The sequence below is a fragment of the Drosophila melanogaster genome, chromosome X, assembly GCF_000001215.4.
Source record: "Drosophila melanogaster chromosome X".
NCBI lineage: Eukaryota > Metazoa > Arthropoda > Insecta > Diptera > Drosophilidae > Drosophila > Drosophila melanogaster.
Window position 1 is genome coordinate 19,569,714 of NC_004354.4, and position 25,847 is coordinate 19,595,560.

The window sequence follows — 25,847 nt, forward strand, 5'->3', positions numbered from 1 at the left end:
GCCATGTGTATTTTGAAATATGTTTTATTTTATTGACATTGACGTGTGCATCAATTTAATTGTTATTCGTTTTCCATCTTCAGTTACCGTAATTGCAAAAATACAATTTATATTCGTATAATAATTATTACAATAATACAAAAAAAAAATATATATATGAACAATTTTATAAACATAAAAATATTACATATACTGTGCTTCCCCGTGCTTCTTTCTAGCTATCTTCTATCTCTCTCATTTCCCGTTTTCGTGTCCACGTCCACTTCCACCTCCATCCATTTCGCTACCATATGGAGCTAGCCAAGGTGGCTTAGTGACCATGGTGGATACGATACTGGTGCACCCAGCGGAAATACCGAAAATGAGCCTCCTCTCTCTTTTTGATTTGCTTCACTGCAATCGCGGGAGTTGCATTAAATTTAGTTTGGTTTAGTTTAGTTTTTAATTAATGACTACGGAAATATGTGCTTGCTTCGTTTCAGTTTCAGTTTATTCTGCTGTTTAGTGAGATATTATCTGCGGCCAGCTAGCGCGATTCCCTCGCGAATGTTGGGCGTGGAGTTTGTTGTGGGTGCAGTGTATCCGTGGGTTTGGGAGCAGCATGCGAGTGAGAGAAAACTAATATTTCCACGTGAACATAATCTTTGAATAATTAAACGTTTCGAGGCTTTAATTTTCTATACAATTTTTATTGTTTTGACTAAGCATTTTGCAATTTGCATTAATTAACTCTAAAATAGGCTTACTTTAGTTTTATGTATATATATATATATATATATATTATATCATTTTTGTTATAACAAACAAAACTAAATTAATTGTAAACAAAATGAATCTTTTTGCGTTTTAATATTTGCGGGATTTATAATAATTTTGGCCATAAAACTTATTGTACAGCAAGTAAAATAATAATAGATCGTTTATTTCTCATTTCATTTAAAAAATACTTTTATTTGAATCAAATCGAATCGAGTCAAAGTAGAAAAACATAACGTAAACCGAAATTGTTGAACCTAACAACATGCAAAAATGGCAATCGATGTGCGCCTGAACTGAACTGCTGAACTGATCGCAGCCCCGCCGCCGTCTATCAATTGAAAATAACATTTATAACCGAGTAAATAATTCAAACCCGAGCGCGAAGGCCAACTGAATGATCTATTTTCGCGAGTTTTAACAAATAATACACACCTAATTACTTTCGTGACATTTTTGCAGCGCGATAGCACAAATATATAAATGGTTAACAAATCAAAATTGTGTGATTGATTCAGTTATCCGGTAATAATATCAAATTAGACTTTAATTTAAACACTTTGCATATCAAAGTTTTTTGTTGATCTTTGCTTGCTTGTTTGTTTGTTTTCTTGTTTGTTGTGTTATTGTTTGTGTATGACATTTATGCTTACATATATAATTATTTATTTATTTATGTTTGTTTTTTTCTTTGTTTTTGATTGATCTTGTATTAAATGGTTTCAAATGTTAGTATCTTGTTGCCACCTCCGATCGAGTTTCCTTTAATACAAAACTATTGCAGCTTTAGCTTGTTGTAACTTTTAGAAAATACTTGGGTTCTCATGTTTTCCTAAGCAACCAATCCGATAATTGATCGCACGCATGTGTGTTTTGGGTTGTGTGTCGTGTGTCTTCTTTCTAGTTCCTACAAAAACATTGCTAGCTAGCCATGACTGTTTCTGCTGCTATTGTTTTTGCTGCTCTATTGATGTCTTAGCGGCGATTTCTGTTGCTTGTGTCGGGCTCTAGTTGTTGCTGTCGCACTGTTGGCTTTATAATTTCCATTAAAATTGAAGTAGTTCATATTACTAAACACTTGTTGTGGGGGTTGGCATTGTTGTTGTCTATGCTATAGCGAACCAGCCGGAAAACTTGTTGAACTATTGCTATGGGCTAAACTAATCATTGAACCAGACAGACTTCCCTCCTCATCTGCATAGGCTTCTCGGGATACCTCAATCAGAGATAAAGTGCTGCAGGAAGAACACATTATAACGATTACATCTGAATCATAGCATAGATGAGCGATGTGATGTTCTTTACCTGAAACCTAGGGCAATTGATTCGTTATCAAATGCTTCCAATTCTTTAGTATGCTTCTCGTGTTTCATGCGCAAGCGCTCGGCGCGTTCCTGGTTGAATTGCTGCAACTCGGCGTCCATCTGGGGAATAGAGAATGTCGATGAGGTCAGACACTATGCTCCACTTGTCCAGCGGACACGGCAAACGCCCACCTTATTCTCGAGCAGGCCACGCCGCACGCTGACGCGATTCTCGAGCTCACGACGCTCGCGATCGCGCTGCTCCTGTGCCTGCTTCTTGTTCTTGTTCTGGTAGGCAGTGAGCATCTCCAGCTCGTACTCCAGCTGCTCGTGGGTACGTTGGCACTCAATCACTTGGCTTTCGTCTAGTTTGTAGCTCTGACTTTGGAACATGTCCGCAATGCTTTGCTCGTACTGCAACGAAATGGATTAGGTTAGAACAATTGAGCTTGCTCAGGCTAGTGTCCATACAACGCACCTGTTCACCGAGCAGCGTCAGCTTGCGATGCTTCTCTTCCTTCAGCTGCTTAATGACCTCCTTCTGTTGCTCCTTTGGTGTCGTCTGCAGTACTTGGGCCTTGTAGCGTTTGTATTGCTTCGTCTGCGTCTTGCATGTTTCCCGGAACTGCTTGCGTATCTGGAGCTCCTTTTGCTGTTTTGTTTTGACAAATTACTTAGACTTTACTCCATATTCCTCTTTGCCACTGTGCATGCAGTACATACCTTCAAGCTCTTCGGCTGTTGCCTCAGCTCAACCGCATGCTTGCGTACCAGCTCCTTCTTGATGCGGTCCATGTAGTCTTTTTGATTATGCAACTCGGTATCGTGTTGCTTGTTTATCTGCGGTGGGCGGCAATGGTACATGTGTTCATGTGCATTATGGCTGGGCATTTGAGTTACTCACCTGCTCCTCGCGCAACTGGTGCACGCTCTTCTGCTGGCGGTACTCCAGCTCCTGTGTCTTTTCGTGGTGCTTAAGAAGCATGGCGTGTGCCTGCTGCAGTTGCTGCTCCTTCTTTCCGAGCTCCTGGAAAAGCAAAAGGGTTAGATCAGGCCAAAAACTGACTGACCCACCATGTGGGGTTCTCTTACGTCGCGCAGCTGCTGATCCTCGTGCTCGTGCTGCATGATCATCCGTTTGCGCTTGAACTTGCGCATCTCCAGCTCGATGTACTGCTTCTGGGCCTGGAGCATGCGCTGCTCCTCCTGCGCCTCGTGCTGCTTGAGGTTGTCCTTCTGCGATTGCAGGGTAAGATCGCGCTGCCGCTTGGGCGTCGACTCATCCATGGAGAGCTCCCGCTTCCAGCGCTCCTTGTTCGCCTTGTACTCCTTCTTGCGGTTCAGGTCGTACACCTTGCGATCGTTCTCCTGCTTTAGCGTAATCTCTTTGTGTAGTTTCTTCTCGGCGGCGCTCGTTTGCTTAGCGCGCCTCTCCACATCCTGCTGATGCTTCGTCTGCCAGCGGTCAGTGGTTAATGAAAGTGGCCTGCAGTCAATCTAATTCATCGCACACTCACCTCAAGCCGATCGAGGTCCCTCGTAAAGTTGTGGAGCAGCGTGTCATACTCCTTGTCCAGGGCCGTCTTGTGCGCCTCCATGTCCACCTTGCACTTCTCCTCCAGTTTGACCAGGTGCGCCTGGTGCTCGCGCCGCATCCGCTTGTAGCCGGACATCTGTTCGTGCATCTCCTCCTGCCGGATCGCGGATGGTGGTGATGGCGCACAGTGGGGCAAAGAATGCACACATGGTTAGAGGCGTGGAAATGCGAATAGCAGCAGCGGGACCACTACGGCAAATTGTACACTACTTTTGCGACTAACTGTAACTTACAAAACCGCTGCCGAACTCCAGCTCAACCATAACCTCAACGGGCGCAAATCTCGGCCAAAACATTGGCTCCTCGGCCTTCTAGGCTTCCGGCACGCCAACGGATTCTAAGTTCTAGCTATGTACGTATTATTGGGTTTTGGCAAAAGAGTTGTTCAAGCGGAATGCGCAATATAGTTCTACTAGCTCTCCAAACAGCCAACTTAAGCTTAAGCCATTCGAAAAGCCTGGTTTCGTCTAGTGTGACCTTGGTCCTTTCGGGAATAACGGGGCTCTTGTGGATCGCCGTCAACAGGGTGACCCTTACCAAGCTTAACAAGGCGATATCGATATTCACAGTCAGACTGGAAGGACGGACGGTGATGGCGAACTGGAAGGTGGTACTGTTACTGTTACATTCAAATAACAGATTTGTGCATTCCAAACAGAAATGACAAGTGAGTTGGACAGTGTACAATATATGCATGTATTGTTGTTGTTCAAGTGTATTTCCATGCCAGCTCGTTCATTGTTTTTTTTTTTTTTAATAAGTACATGATATTGCGCCAACGCATCAATGAATAATAATCCATTTCAAATTATTGCCAAATGACTTGGATAGCGCATATCAGTTCCTAGGATTCTCCAAAATAGCGCTACCCTTAGAAAGTGTTTAAACTATTGAGAATATACTTTGAAATGAAGACATCATTGCACTGCGATGATTGTTTCTTCAGCAAAATGATGTGAAATACAGGGAAATAGAATTTGTGACAATGAGGATCAAGAAAAAGATGAGCACTAGGGTTTGATTAATCAATTAACAACTACTTTCAACAAGTAAAGTCTATGTTTAGTGCTAATTGTCATGAGCTGACTAAATTCCAGCTCCACACTTGCCATTGCTACTGTGGCGAAAGGTGCGGATGAATTGCTTTAGCCTGGCTAACAAGCGTAGAACGAACCAATTGATAAATTGAGTGTGCTTACACTTGAGGGACACGGGAAACAGATGCATTCTAAGCCATGAGGGCGTGGCAATGGCCAGGGACTGTGGGGTGGTTGGCCGACGAGCGGGGGGGTAACGAGTACAGTACAGGTGGAGGCTGGCGAGCATGGGATTCGGTTAGAATGTGATGACGGATGCAACTGCAGATGCAACAGCAACGGCTAACTACAGTAAGTACATGGTACCGGCAGCGACTGCTTTTAAAACTTTTATTTCTCAATTGATTGGCGCCTCCGCTCTGGCTAGGAAATTACACAGGGACAGTGGCGTTTCGGGTCTTTCTTGCTGCCGGCCTTTTGCTGGCCCTCGTTCCGCCGGCTGCCGTCGCGGCATTCGCTGTTGATGTGGTCGCCACCACACAGCTGCGAACAGAAGTTATAGCGCGCCTGTTCGAGGATGCGGGAGGAGAACAATAAACACAACAAAGAGCTTGTAGTAGAGGGCAAAAGTTAGAAGACACGTGGATGGCGGAAGCGTAGCAGCGAGCTGGGAGGGGGAATGGATTGGCTGATTGCCTAGCCGGCGGATGACTGCCGACCATTGATGCTGACAGGACGGGTTACACACAAAGGCCGCGCGATATGGAATGCAAACGGTGCTGGGACCGCCACTGGCAATTGGACTCGGGCATGATCCCTTATAGTGCCCATGGAGGTGGATTATCTATGCTGCAGCCAGGCGACTTCCCTGGACTCACCCCAACGAGAGAGCGCACACAGAAATCTACGGCCAAGGCAGGAGTATTGATAAACGAATCGCGACAACGCACCTGCATGTGCTCCTTTTGCTGCTTGGTCACGATACTGGTGGTCCGTATGGTGGCAAAGTTGTTGGGCCCGTGATCGTTGACTGCATTGGAGATGGCCTGTTGCGAGGACGCGGAGCTGGCCGCATACACGGCCGCTTGGGCGGCGGGCGTCGTCAGATAGCGCGGCTGAACGGGCTGGATGCGATCCGCCAGGGGTCCACCGGATGCTGGAGACCCTCCACCGCTGCCACCGGTCCCAGTGCCCCCGCCGCCCACGTGGCCCATCGCACTCAGATGCGGCAGCACGGAAATAGGCGGTGGGAGTACTGGAGCAGGCGCTGGTGCCGGCACCACCGATGCCGAGTTAGTTGGCGTCACATTGTTGTTCATGCTGTGCATTATGTTTGGCAGCGGCGGCCGGTTTCGATGGCGCGACGAGTTGCGGGACACGGCTCCAGGCGGTACCGGCTGTCCTTGCTGGCCGCTTGGCCAGCTGGGCGGCGGCTGCTGGTGTGGATGGTGATGGTGGTGCATTGCCGCCGCCACAGCGGCGCTAGCCGCCTGCTGGTGGTGGTGCGCAGCGATATGGTGATGATTCTGTGCCGCAGCCGGTATGGAATTGGATGAGGAGCTCTGAAAGGTCAAAAATGAAAATAAAACGAAATGTGGGGTGGCTTTAAACGAAGGACAGCTCATGCTCACCTGACTACTGGCTGCCGATACACCCACCGAGTGTATGGAGTGTTCCGAAGTAATACTATTGCTCTTGCTGCTGTCGCCGCCGGCATGGTCGTCCTGTTGGTCGTCGGTGTCGCCCACGGCGCTCTCCGTCTCGCAGGTGTCCACCATGAGTATCTTCTTCATCTTGCGGTAATTGAGGTTGTCCAGCTCGCGCACCGCTGACTTGGTGCGCGCGATCAGCTCCAGCAGCACGGTGTCGGAACGCGGTCGGGTCACGTAGGCGTGGGTCAACAGCTTGGCCGACGAGGGTCGCTCTGCTGGCATCTTCTTGAGGCACAGTTCAACAAAGCTGCAAAACGCATCCGACCAGTCGTTCTTCTGTCGGGTTGAAATCGAATAGGTTTGATAATTGTTTATAACATTCAAATTGCACTTACTTAGTTTACTTTAAAATTGCTTTACAAAGTTCTGAATCATAAACACTTTTTTAAGCAGAATCTGGAGGCTCTACTATACAAATGGGTAAAATATAACTTGCCCCAGCCCCAAAAGTGGGAAATAAAACAATAACACTAGGGACACATGAGAGCGATACGTAAATAAATACATTGGCATACTTCAGTTTTGCTATCAAAACAGACTCCTACCAAGAAATTAAAACTTCGATTGCTACTCACCGGAAGAGTCGGCGACTCATTCTGCGCAATGTGGTAGAGCGCCGACATGGCGTTCATGTTAAAGTAGGGAGGCTTGCGCTCTGCCAGTTCGATGCAGGTGATGCCCAGCGACCACACGTCCACCTTGCCGTCGTATTGGCCCTCGTCCATGGCCAGGATCACCTCGGGCGCCATCCAATAGGGCGTGCCGACAAAACTGTTGGCCGGACACTTGATGGCAGCGCTACCGAAATCGGCCAGCTTGACGACGCCGTTGTCCGTGAGCAGGATGTTGCCCGCCTTGATGTCACGGTGGATGCGGCCCAGCGAGTGCAGATAGCTCAACCCACTGAGCACGCCCAGACAGATGGCGGCGATCTCGTCCTCGTGCAGCGGCTTCTTGTGCACCTCGATGATGTCCGAGGCGGAGCCCACGCAGTACTCCATCACCAGCCAGGCGGTTGATTCGCGCAAATAGCATCCCTTGTATTCTATGGTGTTCGGGTGGTTCAATTGGCGAAGGAAGCTGTTGTGTACACATAAATTGATTAGAAGTCACTCGGGCGAACGCAAGTGTCAGCCAGTGCTCACCGTATCTCTTTGAGAATATCCTGCCACTTCTCCTGGCTCTGCTTGCCGGTGTACGACATCTTTTTGATGGCCACGATCTCCCTGGTGAGGTTGCATCGCGCATAATAGACCGCGCCGAAAGACCCATGGCCGATTTCGCGCAGGTCCTCGAAGATTTTCTCCGGGTCATGCTTGTTGAATAGGTCGGCTATTTCCGGATCCTTGAGACTACCAGGTCGTGCCGAAGGCATGGCTGTCTTTCATGCTCTAGCCCAGCTCTCTCAGTGGTCGACCTGCGTGCTTCTCCTCGCAGCTTGCAGCTCCAGCTGGCTACTCTGCTGTCTTGAAGTTCTGTGCGGATCGGGTGGGGCGAAAAAAAGGCGATTCCGGTTAGTCAGTCACATTCACAGCCTGCGCCAGTCACTTAGTCATGTTCAAAGGGTCGACATTTTTGGGGGATTTCAGGCTGAAACGCTGAGACTGCGGACCAATTGAATTGGGCGGCACGGGGCGTAGCGGGAATGGCTGGGCCAGTGGACAGTGGGCACTGTGCTTTGGTCAGCATTTGCATGGGGAGACGGTCAAACGGACGGACGGATGGGAACAGCTAAAAGCCGACTATCATCAAATCGATCAAGTGATTCATGCTCGCACATACTGTACGAATCATTCAAAACTCCGAATTCCGCACGCAGCACGGCCTTATCGCAAATATATTCACTGTTGGCACCGTCTTTTATGGCCAGGCTATTTTCCTCAGCTTGTTACCAACTTGTCAGCTGCTTTTTGGCCAGATTACGACAGCTGGGGTGTAAGTGGTCTAGGGCATTTGGCAGTCGGTATGACTAACGCCGTTAAGTTCATTTGCTTGGATTTCGAACAAGTAATGAGTGGAGTGGATGCGCACGTGCAGTAGGGCGGTATTTGTGGTCAAGCTGGACTAACTAGCTAGGTGTAGGGTATGCACACGTGCTGCAGGGTAATCAAAGGTCGTTACGACTGACACACAAACACACGCGAGCTGCCAAGGAGTAACGGCACCAAAGGGGTGCATTTATCGCCGTTGCGAATCCAAATACACACACACACATGCATACATTGGAGTATGCATGTCTGTGCATGCGGAGGCGTTTTGCGGGCGTCTGCGGATATCCGCCGGCTAAAGACGCGGATTTTGGCCCCCGTCGGAGCTCCGGCTTTCGCCTATCGCCGCCTGGCAAAAATTCTCAATACAATTAGTCCGCTGTGGTGCGGCGACTGCAATTCTTTGCCTGCGACGCGAAACAGAAACACGCCTATTTTTCATAGCCACCACACTATTGCACAAAGAGCAGCCATGTCGCTCACACACACTCACGCGCGCGCTCTATATGTATATGTGCGGTGGGATTGCTTGTTGTTTTGCATTTCGGGCGACACAAATTCAATTCAATTCGTGCCTTTTCCGTGGCTTGCACTGTGCTGTGGCGCTCCGTCACAGGGAATTGTAGTAGAATACCAAAGAGTTCTGCGATTCGAATTGATTTTCAGTTGGGTTGGCTTTTCCTTGGGTGCGGACTAGGCACACACCGAAGGAGCCGAAAAAGAACGCACGAAGGCGGTGATGCTGCGCCAGTTGTTGGTTTTCTTCGTTGACTGACCACTTATTGACTGATTACCATGGTTGATCTATGTGTTGCGATTAAAATTGGCTTATTTCGCTGCATTTTGCAACTGTTTTGAATCGCCTAATTTTGTTTTGCTTGCACACACACACACTCACGCTCGTCGGGGGAGCAGACAAATACACACACATTCGTATGGTTCGACTGGTGCTATCCCGTTCTCGCGCGTTGAGGGAGTCGTCGCACCGAAATCAGATGTAGCACTCAGAACCCGCAAATGCGCTGTATTTGATTGAAATTTGTGGGATCAATGATAATACCACATTGTTAATTCAATGGGCAGATGGCACACAAGAAATTCGCATTTATTGGCCAAAACGCAAACGCGAAAAAGAACAGTATGCACATACACACACGTACACGAGCATACGCATTCACACACACAGGCACACACGCACACAGGGATGGAGAGACAGTGGAAAATGCATAAATCTGGCGAGGCGAAAAAGAAAAAACGTTTGAACTTTTTCCACTGCGTTCGAGGGCTTACATTTGGCAATCAATTAGTGCTTGCTTGTTTATCGGCGCAACTGGGTCTCGCTTTTCGCATCTGTATGCATTTTTCCCTTTCATACGTCGCTTTCCCTACGACCGCTGCTGCTGTTATTGGCCCTGCTGCGACTGGGAACGGGAATCGGAATGGGACTGGTAGTGGTAGTGATACTGCTACTGGGAATGGCAACTATTGCCCTGCACTGCACACGCGTTGCGTTCACGAATCCGCACTGGCTACACATCTCGAGTGCCAAGCACCGAATTCGGGGGATCGTTACGTCGCAGATGCACCCATCTACGGCATGGAAAATTGGCAGCGATTGTCTATTTGCAACTTTTCTTCACCCGTTTCTCTAATTAAATTCCGTAAAGTTCACGTTCACACAGCACACAGTGTTACCAGATCAGCCGAGCGGCTTGAAACCAAAAACTACCACTGACCGCTTTTTACTAAAAAATCCCGATTTTAGGCGATATATTTAAAATTAACTTATTTTTTTCAATATGTTTGCGAAGTTAACTCTTGCAGAGGCGTTTTTATAGTTGAATTCGCTCAATTCAATTAGTTTTAAGAGAAAAGGTTCGTTTTTTGGTCTCTATCGATAGTCTATCGAACGTGCACCGGGTGGTGATGTCCGTGGTTACGCTATCGTTTTGGAATTATTAGTTTTTTTTTTTAATGTTTGAAAATCAATAATTTAACTTATACAGAATTCTGCAGAATTACAGCTCACGAAATCGCAGTTGGGTATCTATGTTAGAAGAACACATATATGTATCAAATTTTTAATAACTTTTTAATAGCTCAGTTCGCTAAGTCAAATACCGATACTCATCGCAACAAGTTTGGCGCACTTTTTGAAAACATACTGATAATTTCATGATACGGTATTTACTTAGCTATTTAACGCCCTCCTAGTTAATATAAATTACGGGGAACTTACATTATTACTTTATTTGATATGTTATTTACAACTATGCAAACTGGGAATACAAAAAAATGGATGCTTATATTTAAAATAGTTTATGTTCAATTTTAAGCACACTGCAACACATAAGCTATACATATGTACATACACATAATATATCAAGCTGCGAAGTTAATTTTATTGCCCACGTTGGAAAAATGAGAAACTCTACCGCTTAATTATAGAAGTACTGCTGCTGATTGAAAGTTGGGAAGCGATTCGTGTTGCCAAGCTCGAGGGGCGGGAAGTAGCCTTGGGATGATGCGGGAATACCAGAAGCACCCGCTGAACCCTGATCCTGACCCCCATCCTGACCCGCATCCTGAGCCCGCTGTCCAGCAAACGGCTGCCCAAAGTCGTCATCGCTCTCGTAGTTGACCAAAAATCGCGAAGCACTTGGTGGGGGAGAAGCAGGTTGGGAGTCAGGCCCATCTGCAGTGACAGGAAATGCAGCCGCATCCGGATCGGCAACTGAGTCCGGGTCCTGGGAGTCAACTAAGTCTCCGCTGTCTGGGTCAGCCGCCGCCGTCGCCTCCGCCACGGCTCGCGACCTAAAGAAGGTATCTGCAAAGTGTCGGAGAGAACCCAATTGTACGGCAGTTAGTTAAGAGGTTTCGTATTTTACCAGTAGGTTGTGCGTACTGATAGATAAGGCGGTCGCCCAGCTGGGCGGGACGCCGCTGTTGAGGATCGGGCTGCTGGGGTCGTGGGCGCGGCCGTGGCCTTGGGCGTGGCGGAGCTGTGGGCGGCGGCGGAGGAGGTGGAGGCGGTGGAGGTTCAGCTGGCGCCGCTGGCTGCGCATCATAGTCATAGTCGTAGTCATAGTTCGGCGGAGGAGGCGGTGCCAGTGTCGTTGGGCGTGGACGTGGTCGCACCTGCGGTCGGACGCGTCTAGGTGGCTGTGTAGTGGGCGGCGCAGGCGCTGGAGGTCGTGGTGCCGGAGGATCAGCGTAGTCCACATCGAAGGCCCCGGGCAGGAAACCGGAACTGAAGAACGGATGCCAGATGGGCTTACGAATGCGTATCGGAGCAGGTGGTGGTGGCGGAGGCGGCGTCGTCGTGGTGGTCGTCGGTGGACGACGTGTGGTCCGCGCCAGATTGGCCTTAGCCGAGGACAGCTGGGCGCTCTTGAGCAGCAGGTTACGCAGGAGCAGGCCAAAGTCCAGGGTGATGGTGCCTCGCTTTTCTCGCGCCACCTCCGTGTCCTGCGGCCCAGGATCGGCTGAGATCAGCGCCAGGAGCAGGCCCACCAACAGCAGGGCCATCAACTGCAGACGTAACATCCTCATCCTGACGGATCAAAGAGTATGTGTGTACCGCTCGAAAGGCCGTTCCAATCAGAACTGGCGCTGGTCAGCGCTGGAGTCGCCTGCCTGTACTCCAACGGAGTGGTGCCACGCGGGCCTGGGCGTCGCGGATTAAGTGCCCCCCCAAAGTCAACTAGTTAGACGGGTTAGCTGCGACCGTCCGCCTGGATCTCGTAATCGCAGACCCCGCCGACTGCCGGCGGTTATCAACGAGTTCAGTGCGTGGCAACAATTACTTTTGCACTACTTTTGCGCCAGTTTATAGATCGTAAGTGCAGCTCGAACTATGCATAATGCTTAGCGGCGAGTGCATTTTAAGAGGCTAAACAACACGCACCGTGGGACTAGAACTCCATATACCCACCTATATATATACCATACATACACATAGCATATACCATATAGTAGAGCTGCCTCCAACATAAGGGATTGATATACACAAGGGAACTAACTATCTGCAAGCTCATTAAGTATCTATACTATTTAGATTGTTCTGTGTCGAGTACGAATCTACATGTTTTAAAACCCTAACAAAATATCAATAATTCACAGATAAGTTTCCCATAAGATAGGGAAATCATTCATAGATTGCTTGTTTTATAATTGTAAACTCAAGTGGTTATATACCATATACAAACGTATGTATGTACATACTACCAATTTCACTTGAACTTGTGTCAAATCTCATTCCTCAAAACAGTTCAAATGTTCAACAATGAAGATTATCTGAATATTATAGGTGTATTCGATTGGGAAAGATTTTACGAACAGTGGGCGCTTACTAATTCGTTGACTAATTCGTCAAGTTTGTACCACTGTGCCGAAAAAGAGGGGCTGTCACGATTTGCTCTCATAATAATATGAATTTCAATTTCGGTTTGGCTGCGGCTGTTGCATTTGATTTTCAAGATATATTTAATCATTTCCAGAGTAATTAACAGCTTTTGGTTTTTCAAGCATTGGCGCAACTGGACAATGGTTAGCAACTCTCGTTTGCAATTCGCATTCGCATCGGAATTGGGTGAAAAACCAGTTTAGACCTTCGATTTTCCGAAAGTTTTGACCAAAGTTTTGACACTTGCTGCCTGAGTTCTGCATGTAAATTAGATTTTGACTGCTGTACCGGTTGTTCAGGTCTTTTCAAATAGGCAACTATGCATAATCTAATTTAAGTCATAGTTACTTATATACATATATAAAAGTACCATTCAAAACACTAACTTTCGCGTTGGCAATGCTGGGTATCTGATAGTCGGTTCGGTTGCATTTGGCGTTCCTTCTCGCTGTAACCTTGATGTATTGCTGTTGCATAACCAAAAAATGCGAATCTGGTCCAAAATTCATACGAAAACCAGTCGGTGCCACACCCCTCCACTTTTGGCTGGGAACCTAGACGAAAGTGAAAACTCGTTCGAATTTCCATTTTCCAGCAAAAGCTGGGAAAACCTGGAAAACACAGGATATCGAGAAATAAGTATTGCATGTCAAAATCAAAAACTGGACAAATCTCTGTCCCGAAAAATGTCGGAATTGCAGACACAAAAAAAAAAAAAAACGACAGACAACTGAGCAACAATTTGCTGAACATTTCGTTTGAATACCATTAGTCATGTTGTATGGAAAGCCAAATCGCCTTTTAATCAGCAGCTAAGTTAAGTTAAGTATTCTCGGGAAATTCGACAAGGTAGAGATGCTACCGAAACAGCCAAATCCAGCGGCTTATCTTTCCGGGTATTCATCCGAATCGCAATAGTATTAGCCACGTTAAGAGTTCGCTGCCCTGATTACCAAGGGTAGCTATGCCTCCGATTATTGGTAACTATTCTATTGTCGGAGGCGCAGATAATGAGATAATGAATTCTCGATTTCGAATGGGAAATGCACAGCAGGATTTGCCTGTGTATAAATGGGCCAGGGAAGGGTGATTCGCTAAACAGTCGTAAACTAGGAGCTCCAGGCGAAAGATGATCAAGCTATTGGCTATATTGCTTGCCATGGGAATGGCGATGGTCCAAGGAGCGCTGCCGACCCAACTATCAAATAATCAATGGACACAACACGATGTGTCCTCCATGGCGGATTACGAACGGCTCCTGGATCTGCGCTCCCTGGCAATGGAGTTCTATCGCGAATTTCGGAACATTTCAACGGCGGATGTGCATCTTCTGGGTGAGCGGATTGGATCACAAGATCTACAGTGCCTGGCCGATATGGCCCAGTTTATGAGTGCGCTTAGTGCGCCCAAGGCGTGGGCCCTAAAAAGTGGGTATTACAACATCTTCAACTTTGATGCCATTTGAGTTTATCCCTTCTATGCGAAGTGCTCGACGCGTGGGGCACCATTCCATCGGGATATCTCATTGGCAACCGCGTCGACATGGGCAACTACAGGGAGTGCCTGTCCGAGGGCGGAATGCTCACCTCATCGCAGGACATCCAGGGAAAGTACTGCTTCATGGAGCTGCCGGTTGCCAAGTGGTTGGGTTTCACTTCTGAGCTGCTGGCGGTGACCAACATAAGGACTGCTGTGTGCCTGCCTTCCTCTTGCTCGGCGGGCACCATGGAGCTGTTCCTCAAGCAACTGCTCAAGCGGCTGCTTGGCGTCAGTGATCCGACCAATTTGTTTTCCATCAGCGAGACGTCGTGCAGAATCAAGGAGAAAGCACCCTGGGATGGGCTCACCATATTCACAGTGTGAGTAGTGTCTTGATACATCCTAGCTGATCTATCCATACTAACTGACTACCATCAGCGTTCTACTGTCCGTATTTGGTGTCACGGTTATCCTGTGCACCCTCTACGACTACTTCTTGTGTCCGGAGCAGGGTAAGTAGCTGACATAAATCGGATAACAGCCTATATGTATGTATATGTACCATATATCCATGTCTACCCGCAGAAAAGCTACCCCGTCCCATCGGCGCCTTCTCAGCCCGTGCCACTTCGCGTTCGCTGTTCACCATTGTGGAGAACACGGCGAATCCGAATGTAATCCACTGTCTCAATGGCATGCGGTGCATGTCCCTGATCTGGGTAATCTTGAGCCATGAGTACATTATCAACATGAAGGGTCCCGCCATCAATCCAGCGGACAACCTGCGATGGGCGACGCAACTCTTCTCGAGCTTCATACTCTACGGTACCTTGTCGGTGGACACGTTCTTCTTCATCAGCGGCTTGCTGCTGGTTTCAATTGGCCTGCGAAGCATAGAAAAGTGAGTCAACTTGTACAGGGATTAATCCGATCTGTAGGCAGGCTAACATTCTCAATGGCTCCAGAAACAAGGGAAAGCTAAATGTGCCGCTGATGTATCTGCACCGATATCTGCGCCTCACTCCGATCGTAGCCGTTGCCATACTGGCATTCTACAAGATGATACCCCTCATCGCAGACGGCCCAATGTACGATGATATCGGCTTTTTCGACTACTCCGGGTGCAAGATGACCTGGTACTGGACTCTGCTCTACGTGCAGAACTACGCAACATCCGATGTGGTGAGTTGAATGTCCAAGTTGATCAGGAGAGGTGGACAAGCCCATCTAGTCCGTCCGTATCAGGATGGATCTGTATCAACCTTATATACCTTAGAAGTTACAATAATTAAAAGTGTTTAGTGGCTTTACTGCGAATAGGAGATCACTTCGATAGATGGCGCCTGCAGCACTAGAATTGATCGTTGGCGCCATCTATGTAAGTTCGGTGGTACCATTGCCATTGCAGTTGGAGCTCTTGACTATATCTGTATATTTATCTATCTAATTATTTGATTGTTGGTTGCTCCTTAGTGCGTGCCGCATACCTGGTACTTGGCGGTGGACATGCAACTGTACATCCTGTCCCCGATCCTGCTGATCGCCCTCTACAAGTGGGGCAAGAAGGCGGCCGGAGGTATCCTGGTGGTCACTTTGTTGCTCTCCGCCTGCCTGTTTGCCACCATAATGGTGAATGACTTCCCTGTGATGTTCAAGTAAGCCAGTCGCGCCCGCCGTTTTGTGTCCCCCAATGCTAATTGCAATTACTAACAGGAATGGAATTCAGGCTCAGGTGGTTCAGAGGAAGATCTACACCGCTACGCATACCCATGCGGCGCCCTGGTTGGTCGGTACTATGTTCGGTTATCTCCTGCACCTGATGCGCGGCCGAAGATTCAAGTTAAGCCTCCTGGCTACCTGGGCAGGCTGGCTGCTCTGCCTGGCCCCGCTCTTCACCTCGATCTTCGCCTTGTATCCGTACTCCAAGCTGCTGGGCAAATCGCCCTCAGTGTTGCAGGGAGCCCTCTACTATACACTGGTCCGGATCGCCTGGCCCCTCGGTCTCTGCTGGGTGGTCTTTGCGTGCATGCAGGGCTATGGTAGTCTGGCCAACAGCTTCCTCTCCTCTCCACTTTGGCAGCCGTTGTCCAAGCTCTCCTACGGCGCCTACATCTGGCACATCTTTGTCGTGGAAGTCGCCAATAGAAGCGTTCAGACCAATACGTACTTCTCCAACTATCAAGTGGTAAGTGTGTGGCAGGCAGGGTCACTCGACATTCCTATTGGACTTGAACGCTTCATTTCCAACTCCATAGATGCTCAACTTTTGGTCCACCTTTGGCTTTACCCTGCTGATGTCCTACGTGCTCTACGTTTTAATTGAGGCGCCTCTGGAGGCCTTGGAAAGAATTATGTTTCCCAATCGCAGAAGCCCGCCAGCAGCAAAGGATCAGCTGCATATCGAGTCCCGAACGGAAGTCGTGGACCAGATGGACCAGATGGATCACATGGACGGGATGGATCAGGTGGTGCAGCACGAGAAGCGCAGTGATATCCAGCCTGACCTGGAAACGAGTGCCAACAAAACAGAGACTGACCTCGAGTTATCAAATTAGACTTATCAGCTCCTATTTAGCCTTTATTAAAACGAACTACTTGTAATCTAGGCACAATTAACTTAACCACGGGTCTAGAGTTACGATGGAATGAATGGTCCTTGAGTTGAAAAGTCTTGCACTTAAGACGATATCAGTCGTTATCTGGTTGCGACTTTTGCGACCAGGTGGGTTTCGAATTAGTCATGAAGGTGATTCCCGACTTTGGCTTGCTGTAATGGGCACACAAAGATTTCAATTCTGACTCACAGAGGCGATGCACGCCCCATTCAGTTACAGAAAAAAAGAAAAGAAACACAAAAAAAAAACAGAAGGAACGACTTTGTCTAGTGTCTCGACTATCAGATATGTATGCACCAAAGCGTTTACAAGTTTTTCAGTTTGATAAGAGCCAAATCTGTTGATAATTTACATTCCATAGATTACGTATTTGTATTTGTATACTTGACTTCCCCACTTTGCTGACCATGTGTCTTGACTTTCATCTGCGTAGTGACGAAATGCTATGTTTATAGTCAGGAAATTGGAGAATTTGCTCTGATAAAACGATAAAATCAATCGATTGACAAACCAATCGAAACGTATTTATTAACATTTTAAACTTGTATTTTGGATGCTTAAAGTGGGCGGGGCCAACATGTTGTGGGCAGATCGACAGAAATGGGCAAGCCAAATAATAAAAGTAGGCGTATCTGCGTTCATATGGATGGACATGGAAGTATCGACTCGTCCAGTGATTCTGATCAAGAATATCGGAATCGCTTACCGTACAATGAATTTCGAACACAGTTTTAATACTTTACGTAACGCATGAAATCATATATTTTAAATGTAATTATACTAAAACGTTGCTCTTTTCGGGAGCAGCCTGAATAACTTCGTCGGGTATCGTGGATATCGCTTCCGCAGGCTTACCTACTGGAGATTCTTCGACTGATGCCTTCACCTCCGACATCCTGGGCTCCACCACCGCGGCCGGCTTGGCATTTGGCCTCTTTGCGGGCAGCAAAAGGCTTTCCAGACCGGCGAATGGCGCTTCGATTAGGATATGCATGAGGTACGAGAACAGAATCGTAAAGCCAAAGTCCGTCCAGAATCGAAGCATCTGGAGATAGGGGGATTCTTAGAATGGTCAACTCCGCGTACAAGGGAACATGGTACCTACCACTTGATAGTCACTAAAGTAGGTACTTGTGTGCGTGATTCCACCGTTCAAGCTCTCGATGAACATGTGAAAGATGTAGGCGGAATAGGATAGCCTGGACAGCGGCTGCCACAGGGGAGAGGATAGCAAGCTGTTGGCCAGTCCTCCGTAACCGTGCATGCAGGCGAAAACCACCCAGCAGAGACCAAGGGGCCAGGCGATCCTGGTTAGGCTTACGTAGAAGGCCTCCTCCACAATGGGCAACGTGTTCTGACCATAGATCGAAAACAGGCAGCTGGCTATCAGTGACAACGCAATCAGCCATCCCAGGAGGACAGCCAGGCGGTTCAGCTTGAAATCCTTGCCCCGGTTGGTATGAAGAAAGTAGCCGAACAGTATGCCAATCAGGTAGGGAGAAGCACGAGTCTGTGTGGCATAGTAGAGCTTCCTCATCGAATCACCGCCGCTTCCTCTGCAAATAAGAGAATTGTTCTGAATATCTTACATATAAGTATCCCTAACATCCACTTACAGCGATAAATCATTGATGACCATGATGCTAAAAAGACAGCCGGCCAGCAGGAGCATCAGAACAAAGATTCCGGCAGCCGCCTTCTTGCCCCACTTGTACAGGCAGATCAGGAGGAATGGTGCAAAGATGTACAGCTGCATGTCCACCGCCAGGTACCAGGAATGACTTAGGCACTGCGAGAAACCGTGGGTGATATAAGGTGATACAAAATGTCGTCATCGAAGGACCCTACCAGGCTATCAGTCGCATAGTTCTGCACATAGAGTAGTGTCCAGTACCAGGTGCTCTCACATGCTGAGTAGTCATCAAAGCTTATTGATCCTTTAAGTGGCCCGCTTTCCCACAGCGGCAGGATCTTCATGTAGAAGAGTATGGCAATGGCCAGGATGGGCGTGAGTCGCAGATACCGATGCAAATACATTAGGGGTATATTCAGCTTTCCCTTGGTTCTGGACGGAGTAACAACACAATGTAAGTGAGTAATTGAGTAATTCAAATGATATCCCTATCATTCAAGTCACAACTCACCTATCCATTGATCGCAGGGCAATCACCACGAGCAACAGACCGCTCAGGAAGAAAAATGAGTCCACCGCATAGACCGCATGTTTTACAAACAGACTGTAGAATGAGTTGATCCACTAAATAATGGGTAATTATATAGAACTTTTACGTTTTTCTTTTACTCGCCCAACTTACCGTCAGAAGGTAACCCATATTAATGTTGGGCGACGTGGCAAGCACCATATAGTCATGACCGTAGACCACCCAGATGAAGGAAAGGCATCGGATCCCATGAAGACAATCGATGACGTTGGGATTCGCCTTGGTGTCCACAATGCGGAATAGGGCACGCGAGTTAGCTCGTGCCGAGAAGGCTTCTACCACTGGATGGATGGTTTCTACAAGCACGGACGATTACTACGGATTCAAGGATCGCATTCGCGAAGAACTCACTCTCATCTTTGCAAAAGAAATAATCGAAAATAGTGCAGACGCCCACTATAGCACCCAAGATCGAAACGATCACTCTGAAAGTTTACGTGTTAACCAAATCTTAGACCATCGTCGCATCCATCATCTCTTTATGATTATGATCTCTACTTACATGGTGAATATGGCGAGGCCATCGTACGGTTTCTTCACTGCGGTCTGGCATGTCTCCTCGGCGACGATCTGCACATCTGCATCAATCTCCACGGTGAGCAGCTTCTGGAAGAGCCTTCGGAGCATCGTATCCATGTTAGCGGCGGAACAGGTGGCCGGAAAGCAGACAGCTGACTTGAGAGCTAATATGGGCAGCAGACTTGGAGCTGGTGTCAGTTTGGTGATGCAGTACTTGCCCTTGATACTGTGACTGCTGGTCACAGCATGGTCAATTGCAATGCACTCGTCGAAGTTGCCCAAGTTCCACCAGTTGCCCGCCAGCATTCCCGAAGGCAGCAGGCCCCAGGAGTCAATCACTGCAACGGAATCGAAACGAAACTGAGGTACAGAGAGCACCTTGGGTACGCAAGCCTCACTACTCACTCTTCAGGGCCCAGAATTTAAAGGACGATAGGTCCTTGGACAGGAGCGCTAGATCCGCTAGGCACTCGAGATCCTGCAACGAGGGTATCCTCGAGTTCGAGTTCGCCGTGAGATCCTCTAGAGTTACATTGGCGTAGTGCTCAAAGAACTCCACTGACAAGCGTCTGGTGTTGAAAATACTCGAATAATGATCCCCACCAGCAATGTGCTCAGTGAGCAGTTTCGTATTGGTCATGGCAAATATGTTGGTCATCTGTGCATTAACACTTTTGGCCAAAGCCAAAAGGCCCAATCCCAGGATAAACGCCAACCTAACCATGTTGCTCTGTCTGGTGGCGAAATGAATTTGATCGGATTGCCAACGCGCCTGGGGGCTTATATTCGCGGCACTTCATGGTCCGTCATTCTGCGATTAATCCATAACCATAACCATGGAACGCAAAGTGTTTTAAAATACGCCCCACACGTTCAGCGCTGATAATCAATTCTTATCTATAGTCTCCTTTTGGTGTTAACTTATGGTGCTGATTTATTTAAGTATAATCTACACATGCCTGTCACTAACTTGAATCAATTTTAGAAGATATAAAAGTAAAGTATTAAAGTAATTACAACCGGAATAATTGAGAAAACTTCTTGATTTCGAGACGAAATCGATCTCAATGTTGATATTTGCAGGCACATGATTCGATCTTGGCTAGATTTTGAGATCGAAGCTATCAAAGATTATCATTCCAGTTACGCATTGTAAATCCTAAGGACTGTTAATCGTTTTATTGTTTGACCATCTTGATTAACCACACAAAAAACACTTTGCATAAACTTTGCACAATTCATTGTTAAGATATAAGGATTTATGAAAAAAAATTCCTTGAAATTCTAACCTATTGTATATTCGGTTCAGGATCAGCGACTCCAAGAATAGAAACTTGCGTTGAAAAATAAACGGTTTTGAATAACCAAACACTTAGTGATAACGGCCTAATGGGTTCCAGCTGAATTATGAGGAGCACTTGTGACCACGCAATCAGATCGGGTATTAGGTGACTCGTACTTGGCACTTGAGGTGTATGTATTCAAGCCAAATGTCTGGTCCTATCAATGAGTAATTCGAAGAAGGCCGTCTGACTTGATTGGCATCGCGTTAGGAGCATCGAATTTGTTTGTAATGATCCCAAAACAAAGTTGTTATTCGCACGTTATCAGTCGATTTCAGGCGATTCCGCTTAAACGATTCTGGCTTATTATTCGGGGAAGTGATATTGTCATGCACGGCTATTTTCATAGTCATATAAACCAGCAAAAGAGATAAAACAAAGTTTCCACGTAACGAGCATTCTATCGAAGTGCAAGATTAGAAAAGAGAAAATACCATTGCTAATTTGAAAAGAAGTGGGAAATCTATGGTTTAACTGGACCACATTTCGATCTAAATTAAATTTGTTGAGTTATGGTTTCAAAATGAATTTATTAAATAGCTTAATCAATAGCTTAAATAGCTAAAATGAGAAACGTAAAACTCCATGTAAATAGCACTTATTTCAAAAATATATATAATATACAACCGCTCATATACAATGTCATGTTCACGTGTGAACACTATCAGATACCCATTGCTTAGCTAGTGGAAGGAAGATGTGAAAAGCAGTGGAAAGAATTGAATTGAATTGAAATGGCTCTCTATCGCAACCCGGTGGCGGTTAGTTCAATTTAATTTGTGGGCAAATATCTTGCAATTATAATAATAATAATTCTCAACGATCTCGATTTAAGAATTCCGAATCATGCTCAGCATACTAAAATCGAGATCGAACCATTCTTAGATTCCAACCACTCCATTCGTACTTATTTTTTCTGCTTTCCCATCAAAAATAGCAAAATTGAGCTCGTTTTTGTCTCGAAATCAAGAAGATTTCTTCTCATGAGAATTGAGTTCTCGGTTTTTGTTCTATATTATGTTTTATCCTAGATTATAAAGACCATATATTTGTTATCGTGAAACAGAGTTATTAATTATGGAGATATTATGGATTATGAATATTAAGTTATACAGAGAATTCTTATTTTTAGCAATGTAACTGGTTATATGATTGTTCAGTCACCAAATTTCTTTCTACTTTTTCCAAAGTTAGTTTTTTTTTTTTAGAAATGTACGAATTTCAATTCCGTGAAGAATCCTTTGGTTTGATTAGCACAAGTGCCCAAATCTGTTTAGATAATCACTTTTTGTCAAAGCCAGAACGGGTGCTATCTATTAGTTTTGTTTAAAATCCACTTGAATATTATATTTCGCCATAATGAGCTAAATAAGCGAATGCTTAGCCATATGCTCTTAGCTTGGTTAATTCAGTTTTTTTTTTAGTTGGCAAAGATTATAGAGATTGTAATTTAAGCGCGTCTATTCGAATTTTGGATCACAATCTAGAAGTTGGCTTGAAAGGATCTTAATCGATCGTTTCCAAGCGATAGCCCACAAAATAGTGACTTTTCAGGTGCCGCCAAAAAAAGCACTTCAAACGTGTTTTCGTCCAAACAATTTTTGCACAAAAGCGGCCCGCGTCGTCTAGACTGTTTTATTGGGTTTGGAATAATCGCCGACTAAGTCTGATCCAGTCGGTTACTATTCGAAGATAATTTTTGATTAGGTCGAACTTTGCTCGTAGTGGGGACATTCCCACAAAACCAGGTGCTGACCATGGCAATGATTGAGGTAGTTGCACAAATAACCATTTGGGACTGGTCGTGAAAAAGATTATGGAACGATAACTAGGTTCTCTCAGTGCCCATGATAACACTACTGAAGCCCTACTCTTATCGAAGTCTCGACCTCGTATAAATAAGATCGTTCGAAGTGCTGCCACAACCAAAGCGCTGATTACTACCAACCCATCAAGATGGTCAAGCATAGCACAGGGCCAATCGTTTCGCTCCTGGTCATGTCCTTGGCACTGACCAGTGCCAGTATACGTGTGGAGCATCCAAAGAACTCCACCTTGAACGTAGGCAATCCAGAGTGGCAGTCACAATCCTACCACACAATTTCCAGACTCAGACGCCTTGCAGTCGAGTTCTTTGCCCAGTACCAGAACATAACGATATCCGATCTGTATCGGGATAAGGAGATTCGACTACCCACCACCGACGATTTGAGGTGCCTGGCAGATCTGCAGACTCTTGCGAAAGATGTGTCCGATAGAAAATTGTGGGCCCTAAGAAGTAAGTTCATAGTCGATACAGAAAAATATGACTTATTGTCCGACATTACCGATTACCATCATCGTTTACAGTGATTGACTCTTGGGGCACTTTTCCTTCGGGCATCCTGTACGGCAATGTGATCGATCTGGGCAACTTCGACGAGTGCTTGGGCATAGACCACGCTGTGACCTCCACTCACAATGTCCAGGGCAAGTACTGCCTCAGCAAGCTTCAGTTGGCATCGAGTATTCCCACCTTTTTGGCACTCAAGACAGCGGTGTGCTTTCCCGCCTCCTGCTCAGCCGACCACATGGACACAATGCTCCGAAGATTGCTGCAGAACCTCCTAAGCATTGAGCTGAATCCAGATGTGCCTCTAGTGAGTGAGGGCACCTGCAAGACTGCCGATCGGGAACCTTACGATGCTCTAACCATTTTCACAATGTAAGTGTTCTTAAAAGCATTATGGTAATGTTATCGTACATCAAATCAAATCATGCAAAATTTCCATTAGAGTCGTGCTATCGATACTGTGCGTTCTCATGGTGCTGGCCACTGTCTGCGACTACTTGGTCTGCCAGGATGACCGTGAGTATTGCCAAAGCTATGTGCAAATCTCTTCCAGATGCTAATGTGATATACGTTTCGGCAGAACCGCTAAATAAGTGGATTAAAGCTTTCTCCGCGCGCGCCAACTGCCGGATTCTCTTCAGGTTGGTGGCACCCAGGAGCAATCCCAATGTGATCGACTGCCTTCATGGCATTCGGGTACTGTCCTTCATCTGGGTCGTCTATGGCCACATATACCTCGTATCTTTCTTTGGCCCCAACATGAACCTTGTCAAATTGGACACGGTAAGCTCACCCAACTTTCCAAACTCGAAAAAATCCATATCTAATGATGTACATACATTTTCGCGATGCAGTGGCGCAGATCGCCGTACAGTATGCTAGTGCAACATGCAGCATACTCTGTGGACACGTTCTTCTTTTTGAGTGGCCTCCTGATGGTGGTGATAGCTCTAAGAGCAATGGAAAGGTACGACTCTTTGGACTTAAGCAACATGCACGGTGTCATTTAGACGGGTTTTGGAAACAAAGATTATTACTTCCTATTGACCCATTTGCAGAACCAAAGGAAAGCTCAATGTGTCCCTGATGTATCTGCATCGCTATCTGCGCCTCACTCCGGTCCTGGCCTTGGCCATCATCGTCTACATGTCGATTCTGCCACGAATGGGCGATGGCCCACTGTACGGGAAGGTGAACTTCGATGACTACTCCAAATGCAAGGACACCTGGTACTGGACCCTCTTGTACGTGCAGAACTATGCCACTGATGAAATCGTAGGTTATCCCACTCAATTCTAACTGGCATTTCGTTGCTTATCACACACCGAACTTCGACTAACAGTGCCTAGGCCACTCTTGGTACCTGGCGGTGGACATGCAGCTCTACATCATTGCACCCATACTCCTGATCTGCCTGTACAAGTGGGGAAAGAAGGCGGCCGCCGGGATTCTGGTCGCCATGCTGCTCCTTGCCGCATGTCTCTTCAGCATCATGGTGATCGGGGACGTTTCTCTGTAAGTGCAGACAGATATGAATGAATATGGATATGGATATGGATATGGATATGATCGTAACTAACATACCCTTGCCTTACTGTCTTGCCTTCTTATCCTGCAGCATTGCTATCAGCGAGGGGGCAATGGAAAAGATATACTTCTCTACACACACCAGGGCATCCCCGTATCTGATTGGTATTCTGTTCGGATACTTTCTGCACGTCAACCGGGGCAAGTCCTTCAAGCTCAGCCCCATTACAGTCGTCCTGGGTTGGCTGACCAGCCTGGCGTTGCTCTTCAGCTGCTTGTTTGCCGTCTACGGTTATGCCGCGGATGCGGAAATACCACCCATTGTGGAGGAGGCCTTCTATCTGACCTTCACCCGGATCGCCTGGCCTCTCGGTCTCTGCTGGGTGGTTTTCGCCTGCATGCACGGCTACGGAGGACTGGCCAACAGCTTCCTTTCCTCTCCCCTTTGGCAGCCGCTGTCCAAGCTATCCTACTCCGCCTACATCTTCCACATGTTCATGGAGAGCCTCAACGCCGGCATTACGCGCACCAACACCTACTTCAGTGATTACCAAGTTGTAAGTTCAAAGCCACATATGCGTTGGTAGTTCGAAACACTAATTGGGAATGGGAATCCTTGCAGATGCTTCGTTTCTGGTGCGATTTTGGCTTTACCGTGCTCCTCGCCTTCGCTGTGTACATTCTGATCGAGGCGCCGTTTGGAAATTTGGAAGGCCTCCTGCTTCCCGACAAGAGGCCCTGTCCACCACGCCCAGCTGTGGAGGAGTCGAAGGAGGCCCCAGTGGGGGGATGCAGTGCATCTGCGCCAACACTGGAAAATAAAACGCCTCTTCCGGCATAAGGATCTCGAAACTATTTATGAGCAAAGATATCAATTATAGGTTAAGGACCTTTTTTTACTAATGTTAGTTCATTTAAGACATACATATATTCTTTAAAACTACAAAGGTAGATCATAAATATGAATATACCAAAGAAATACAATATTATCGACAATTCAATTTGTATAGA

General features: G+C 46.8%; 5 protein-coding genes across 15 annotated transcripts, besides 1 other annotated feature; 2 read left to right on the forward strand and 3 right to left on the reverse strand.

Annotated features, from left to right (window-relative positions):
* Positions 1 to 7: 7 nt before the first annotated feature.
* Tao lies at positions 8 to 10,087 on the reverse strand. Of its 9 annotated transcripts, none has more exons than NM_001201743.3 (13): positions 9,685 to 10,087; positions 7,552 to 7,881; positions 6,982 to 7,486; positions 6,326 to 6,682; positions 5,645 to 6,256; positions 3,578 to 3,751; positions 3,153 to 3,515; positions 2,965 to 3,087; positions 2,784 to 2,900; positions 2,539 to 2,712; positions 2,253 to 2,474; positions 2,062 to 2,180; positions 8 to 1,991 (listed from the first exon to the last, which is right to left on the reverse strand). In NM_001201743.3, exons 2-13 carry the CDS (start codon positions 7,779 to 7,781, stop codon positions 1,868 to 1,870), a joined length of 3,120 nt encoding a protein of 1,039 aa, NP_001188672.1. In that variant the 5' UTR covers positions 7,782 to 7,881; positions 9,685 to 10,087; the 3' UTR covers positions 8 to 1,867. The 9 variants fall into 9 exon arrangements, with proteins under 9 accessions (NP_001188672.1, NP_001188673.1, NP_728267.1 ...); NM_167665.2 differs by having other exon boundaries at positions 1,456 to 1,991; positions 10,035 to 10,087; NM_167666.3 differs by having other exon boundaries at positions 1,456 to 1,991.
* Positions 10,088 to 10,636: 549 nt separating this feature from the next.
* CG14218 (uncharacterized protein) lies at positions 10,637 to 12,268 on the reverse strand. Of its 2 annotated transcripts, none has more exons than NM_001258828.2 (2): positions 11,300 to 12,268; positions 10,637 to 11,221 (listed from the first exon to the last, which is right to left on the reverse strand). In NM_001258828.2, the coding sequence occupies exons 1-2, from the start codon at positions 11,944 to 11,946 to the stop codon at positions 11,209 to 11,211; spliced, it is 660 nt and encodes a 219-aa protein (NP_001245757.1). In that variant the 5' UTR covers positions 11,947 to 12,268; the 3' UTR covers positions 10,637 to 11,208. The 2 variants fall into 2 exon arrangements, with proteins under 2 accessions (NP_001245757.1, NP_608320.2); NM_134476.3 differs by having other exon boundaries at positions 11,283 to 12,268.
* Positions 12,269 to 13,903: 1,635 nt separating this feature from the next.
* On the forward strand, positions 13,904 to 17,344 carry CG14204 (uncharacterized protein). Of its 2 annotated transcripts, none has more exons than NM_001272781.1 (8): positions 13,904 to 14,226; positions 14,286 to 14,658; positions 14,717 to 14,790; positions 14,864 to 15,179; positions 15,244 to 15,460; positions 15,752 to 15,933; positions 15,992 to 16,463; positions 16,534 to 17,344. In NM_001272781.1, the coding sequence occupies exons 1-8, from the start codon at positions 13,929 to 13,931 to the stop codon at positions 16,831 to 16,833; spliced, it is 2,232 nt and encodes a 743-aa protein (NP_001259710.1). In that variant the 5' UTR covers positions 13,904 to 13,928; the 3' UTR covers positions 16,834 to 17,344. The 2 variants fall into 2 exon arrangements, with proteins under 2 accessions (NP_001259710.1, NP_608321.1); NM_134477.3 differs by having other exon boundaries at positions 16,534 to 16,877.
* Positions 17,345 to 17,528: 184 nt separating this feature from the next.
* Positions 17,529 to 17,586: a mobile genetic element.
* Positions 17,587 to 17,634: 48 nt separating this feature from the next.
* CG14219 (uncharacterized protein) lies at positions 17,635 to 20,457 on the reverse strand. Its single transcript, NM_134478.2, has 9 exons — positions 20,040 to 20,457; positions 19,618 to 19,972; positions 19,467 to 19,540; positions 19,209 to 19,411; positions 19,038 to 19,150; positions 18,742 to 18,958; positions 18,510 to 18,682; positions 17,999 to 18,449; positions 17,635 to 17,938 (listed from the first exon to the last, which is right to left on the reverse strand). The coding sequence occupies exons 1-9, from the start codon at positions 20,356 to 20,358 to the stop codon at positions 17,669 to 17,671; spliced, it is 2,175 nt and encodes a 724-aa protein (NP_608322.1). The 5' UTR covers positions 20,359 to 20,457; the 3' UTR covers positions 17,635 to 17,668.
* Positions 20,458 to 22,895: 2,438 nt separating this feature from the next.
* Positions 22,896 to 25,835, forward strand: CG14205 (uncharacterized protein). Its single transcript, NM_134479.2, has 9 exons — positions 22,896 to 23,255; positions 23,327 to 23,681; positions 23,752 to 23,825; positions 23,890 to 24,092; positions 24,164 to 24,276; positions 24,368 to 24,584; positions 24,652 to 24,824; positions 24,928 to 25,393; positions 25,459 to 25,835. The coding sequence occupies exons 1-9, from the start codon at positions 22,934 to 22,936 to the stop codon at positions 25,675 to 25,677; spliced, it is 2,142 nt and encodes a 713-aa protein (NP_608323.1). The 5' UTR covers positions 22,896 to 22,933; the 3' UTR covers positions 25,678 to 25,835.
* The last annotated feature ends 12 nt before the right edge of the window (positions 25,836 to 25,847 follow it).

Bases quoted from the DNA above. Each gene is read 5' to 3' on its own strand.
- Tao (NM_001201743.3), bottom strand. From the start codon at position 7,781: ATGCCTTCGGCACGACCTGGTAGTCTCAAGGATCCGGAAATAGCCGAC. The intron at 3,752-5,644 runs GTGCGTTGTCGC...GCGATCCGGCAG, and splicing joins AGCAAAAGGAGCACATGCAG to GAGGAGATGCACGAACAGAT. The intron at 2,181-2,252 runs GTGGGCGTTTGC...TCTATTCCCCAG, and splicing joins GTGGCCTGCTCGAGAATAAG to ATGGACGCCGAGTTGCAGCA.
- CG14218 (NM_134476.3), bottom strand. From the start codon at position 11,946: ATGAGGATGTTACGTCTGCAGTTGATGGCCCTGCTGTTGGTGGGCCTG. The intron at 11,222-11,282 runs GTAAAATACGAA...GACACTTTGCAG, and splicing joins TCAGTACGCACAACCTACTG to ATACCTTCTTTAGGTCGCGA.
- CG14204 (NM_001272781.1), top strand. From the start codon at position 13,929: ATGATCAAGCTATTGGCTATATTGCTTGCCATGGGAATGGCGATGGTC. The intron at 15,180-15,243 runs GTGAGTCAACTT...CAATGGCTCCAG, and splicing joins GGCCTGCGAAGCATAGAAAA to AAACAAGGGAAAGCTAAATG. The intron at 15,461-15,751 runs GTGAGTTGAATG...GTTGCTCCTTAG, and splicing joins ACTACGCAACATCCGATGTG to TGCGTGCCGCATACCTGGTA.
- CG14219 (NM_134478.2), bottom strand. From the start codon at position 20,358: ATGGTTAGGTTGGCGTTTATCCTGGGATTGGGCCTTTTGGCTTTGGCC. The intron at 19,973-20,039 runs GTGAGTAGTGAG...ATTCCGTTGCAG, and splicing joins TAAATTCTGGGCCCTGAAGA to TGATTGACTCCTGGGGCCTG. The intron at 19,151-19,208 runs GTAAGTTGGGCG...CCCATTATTTAG, and splicing joins ATATGGGTTACCTTCTGACG to TGGATCAACTCATTCTACAG.
- CG14205 (NM_134479.2), top strand. From the start codon at position 22,934: ATGGTCAAGCATAGCACAGGGCCAATCGTTTCGCTCCTGGTCATGTCC. The intron at 23,682-23,751 runs GTAAGTGTTCTT...AATTTCCATTAG, and splicing joins GCTCTAACCATTTTCACAAT to AGTCGTGCTATCGATACTGT. The intron at 24,277-24,367 runs GTACGACTCTTT...ACCCATTTGCAG, and splicing joins GCTCTAAGAGCAATGGAAAG to AACCAAAGGAAAGCTCAATG.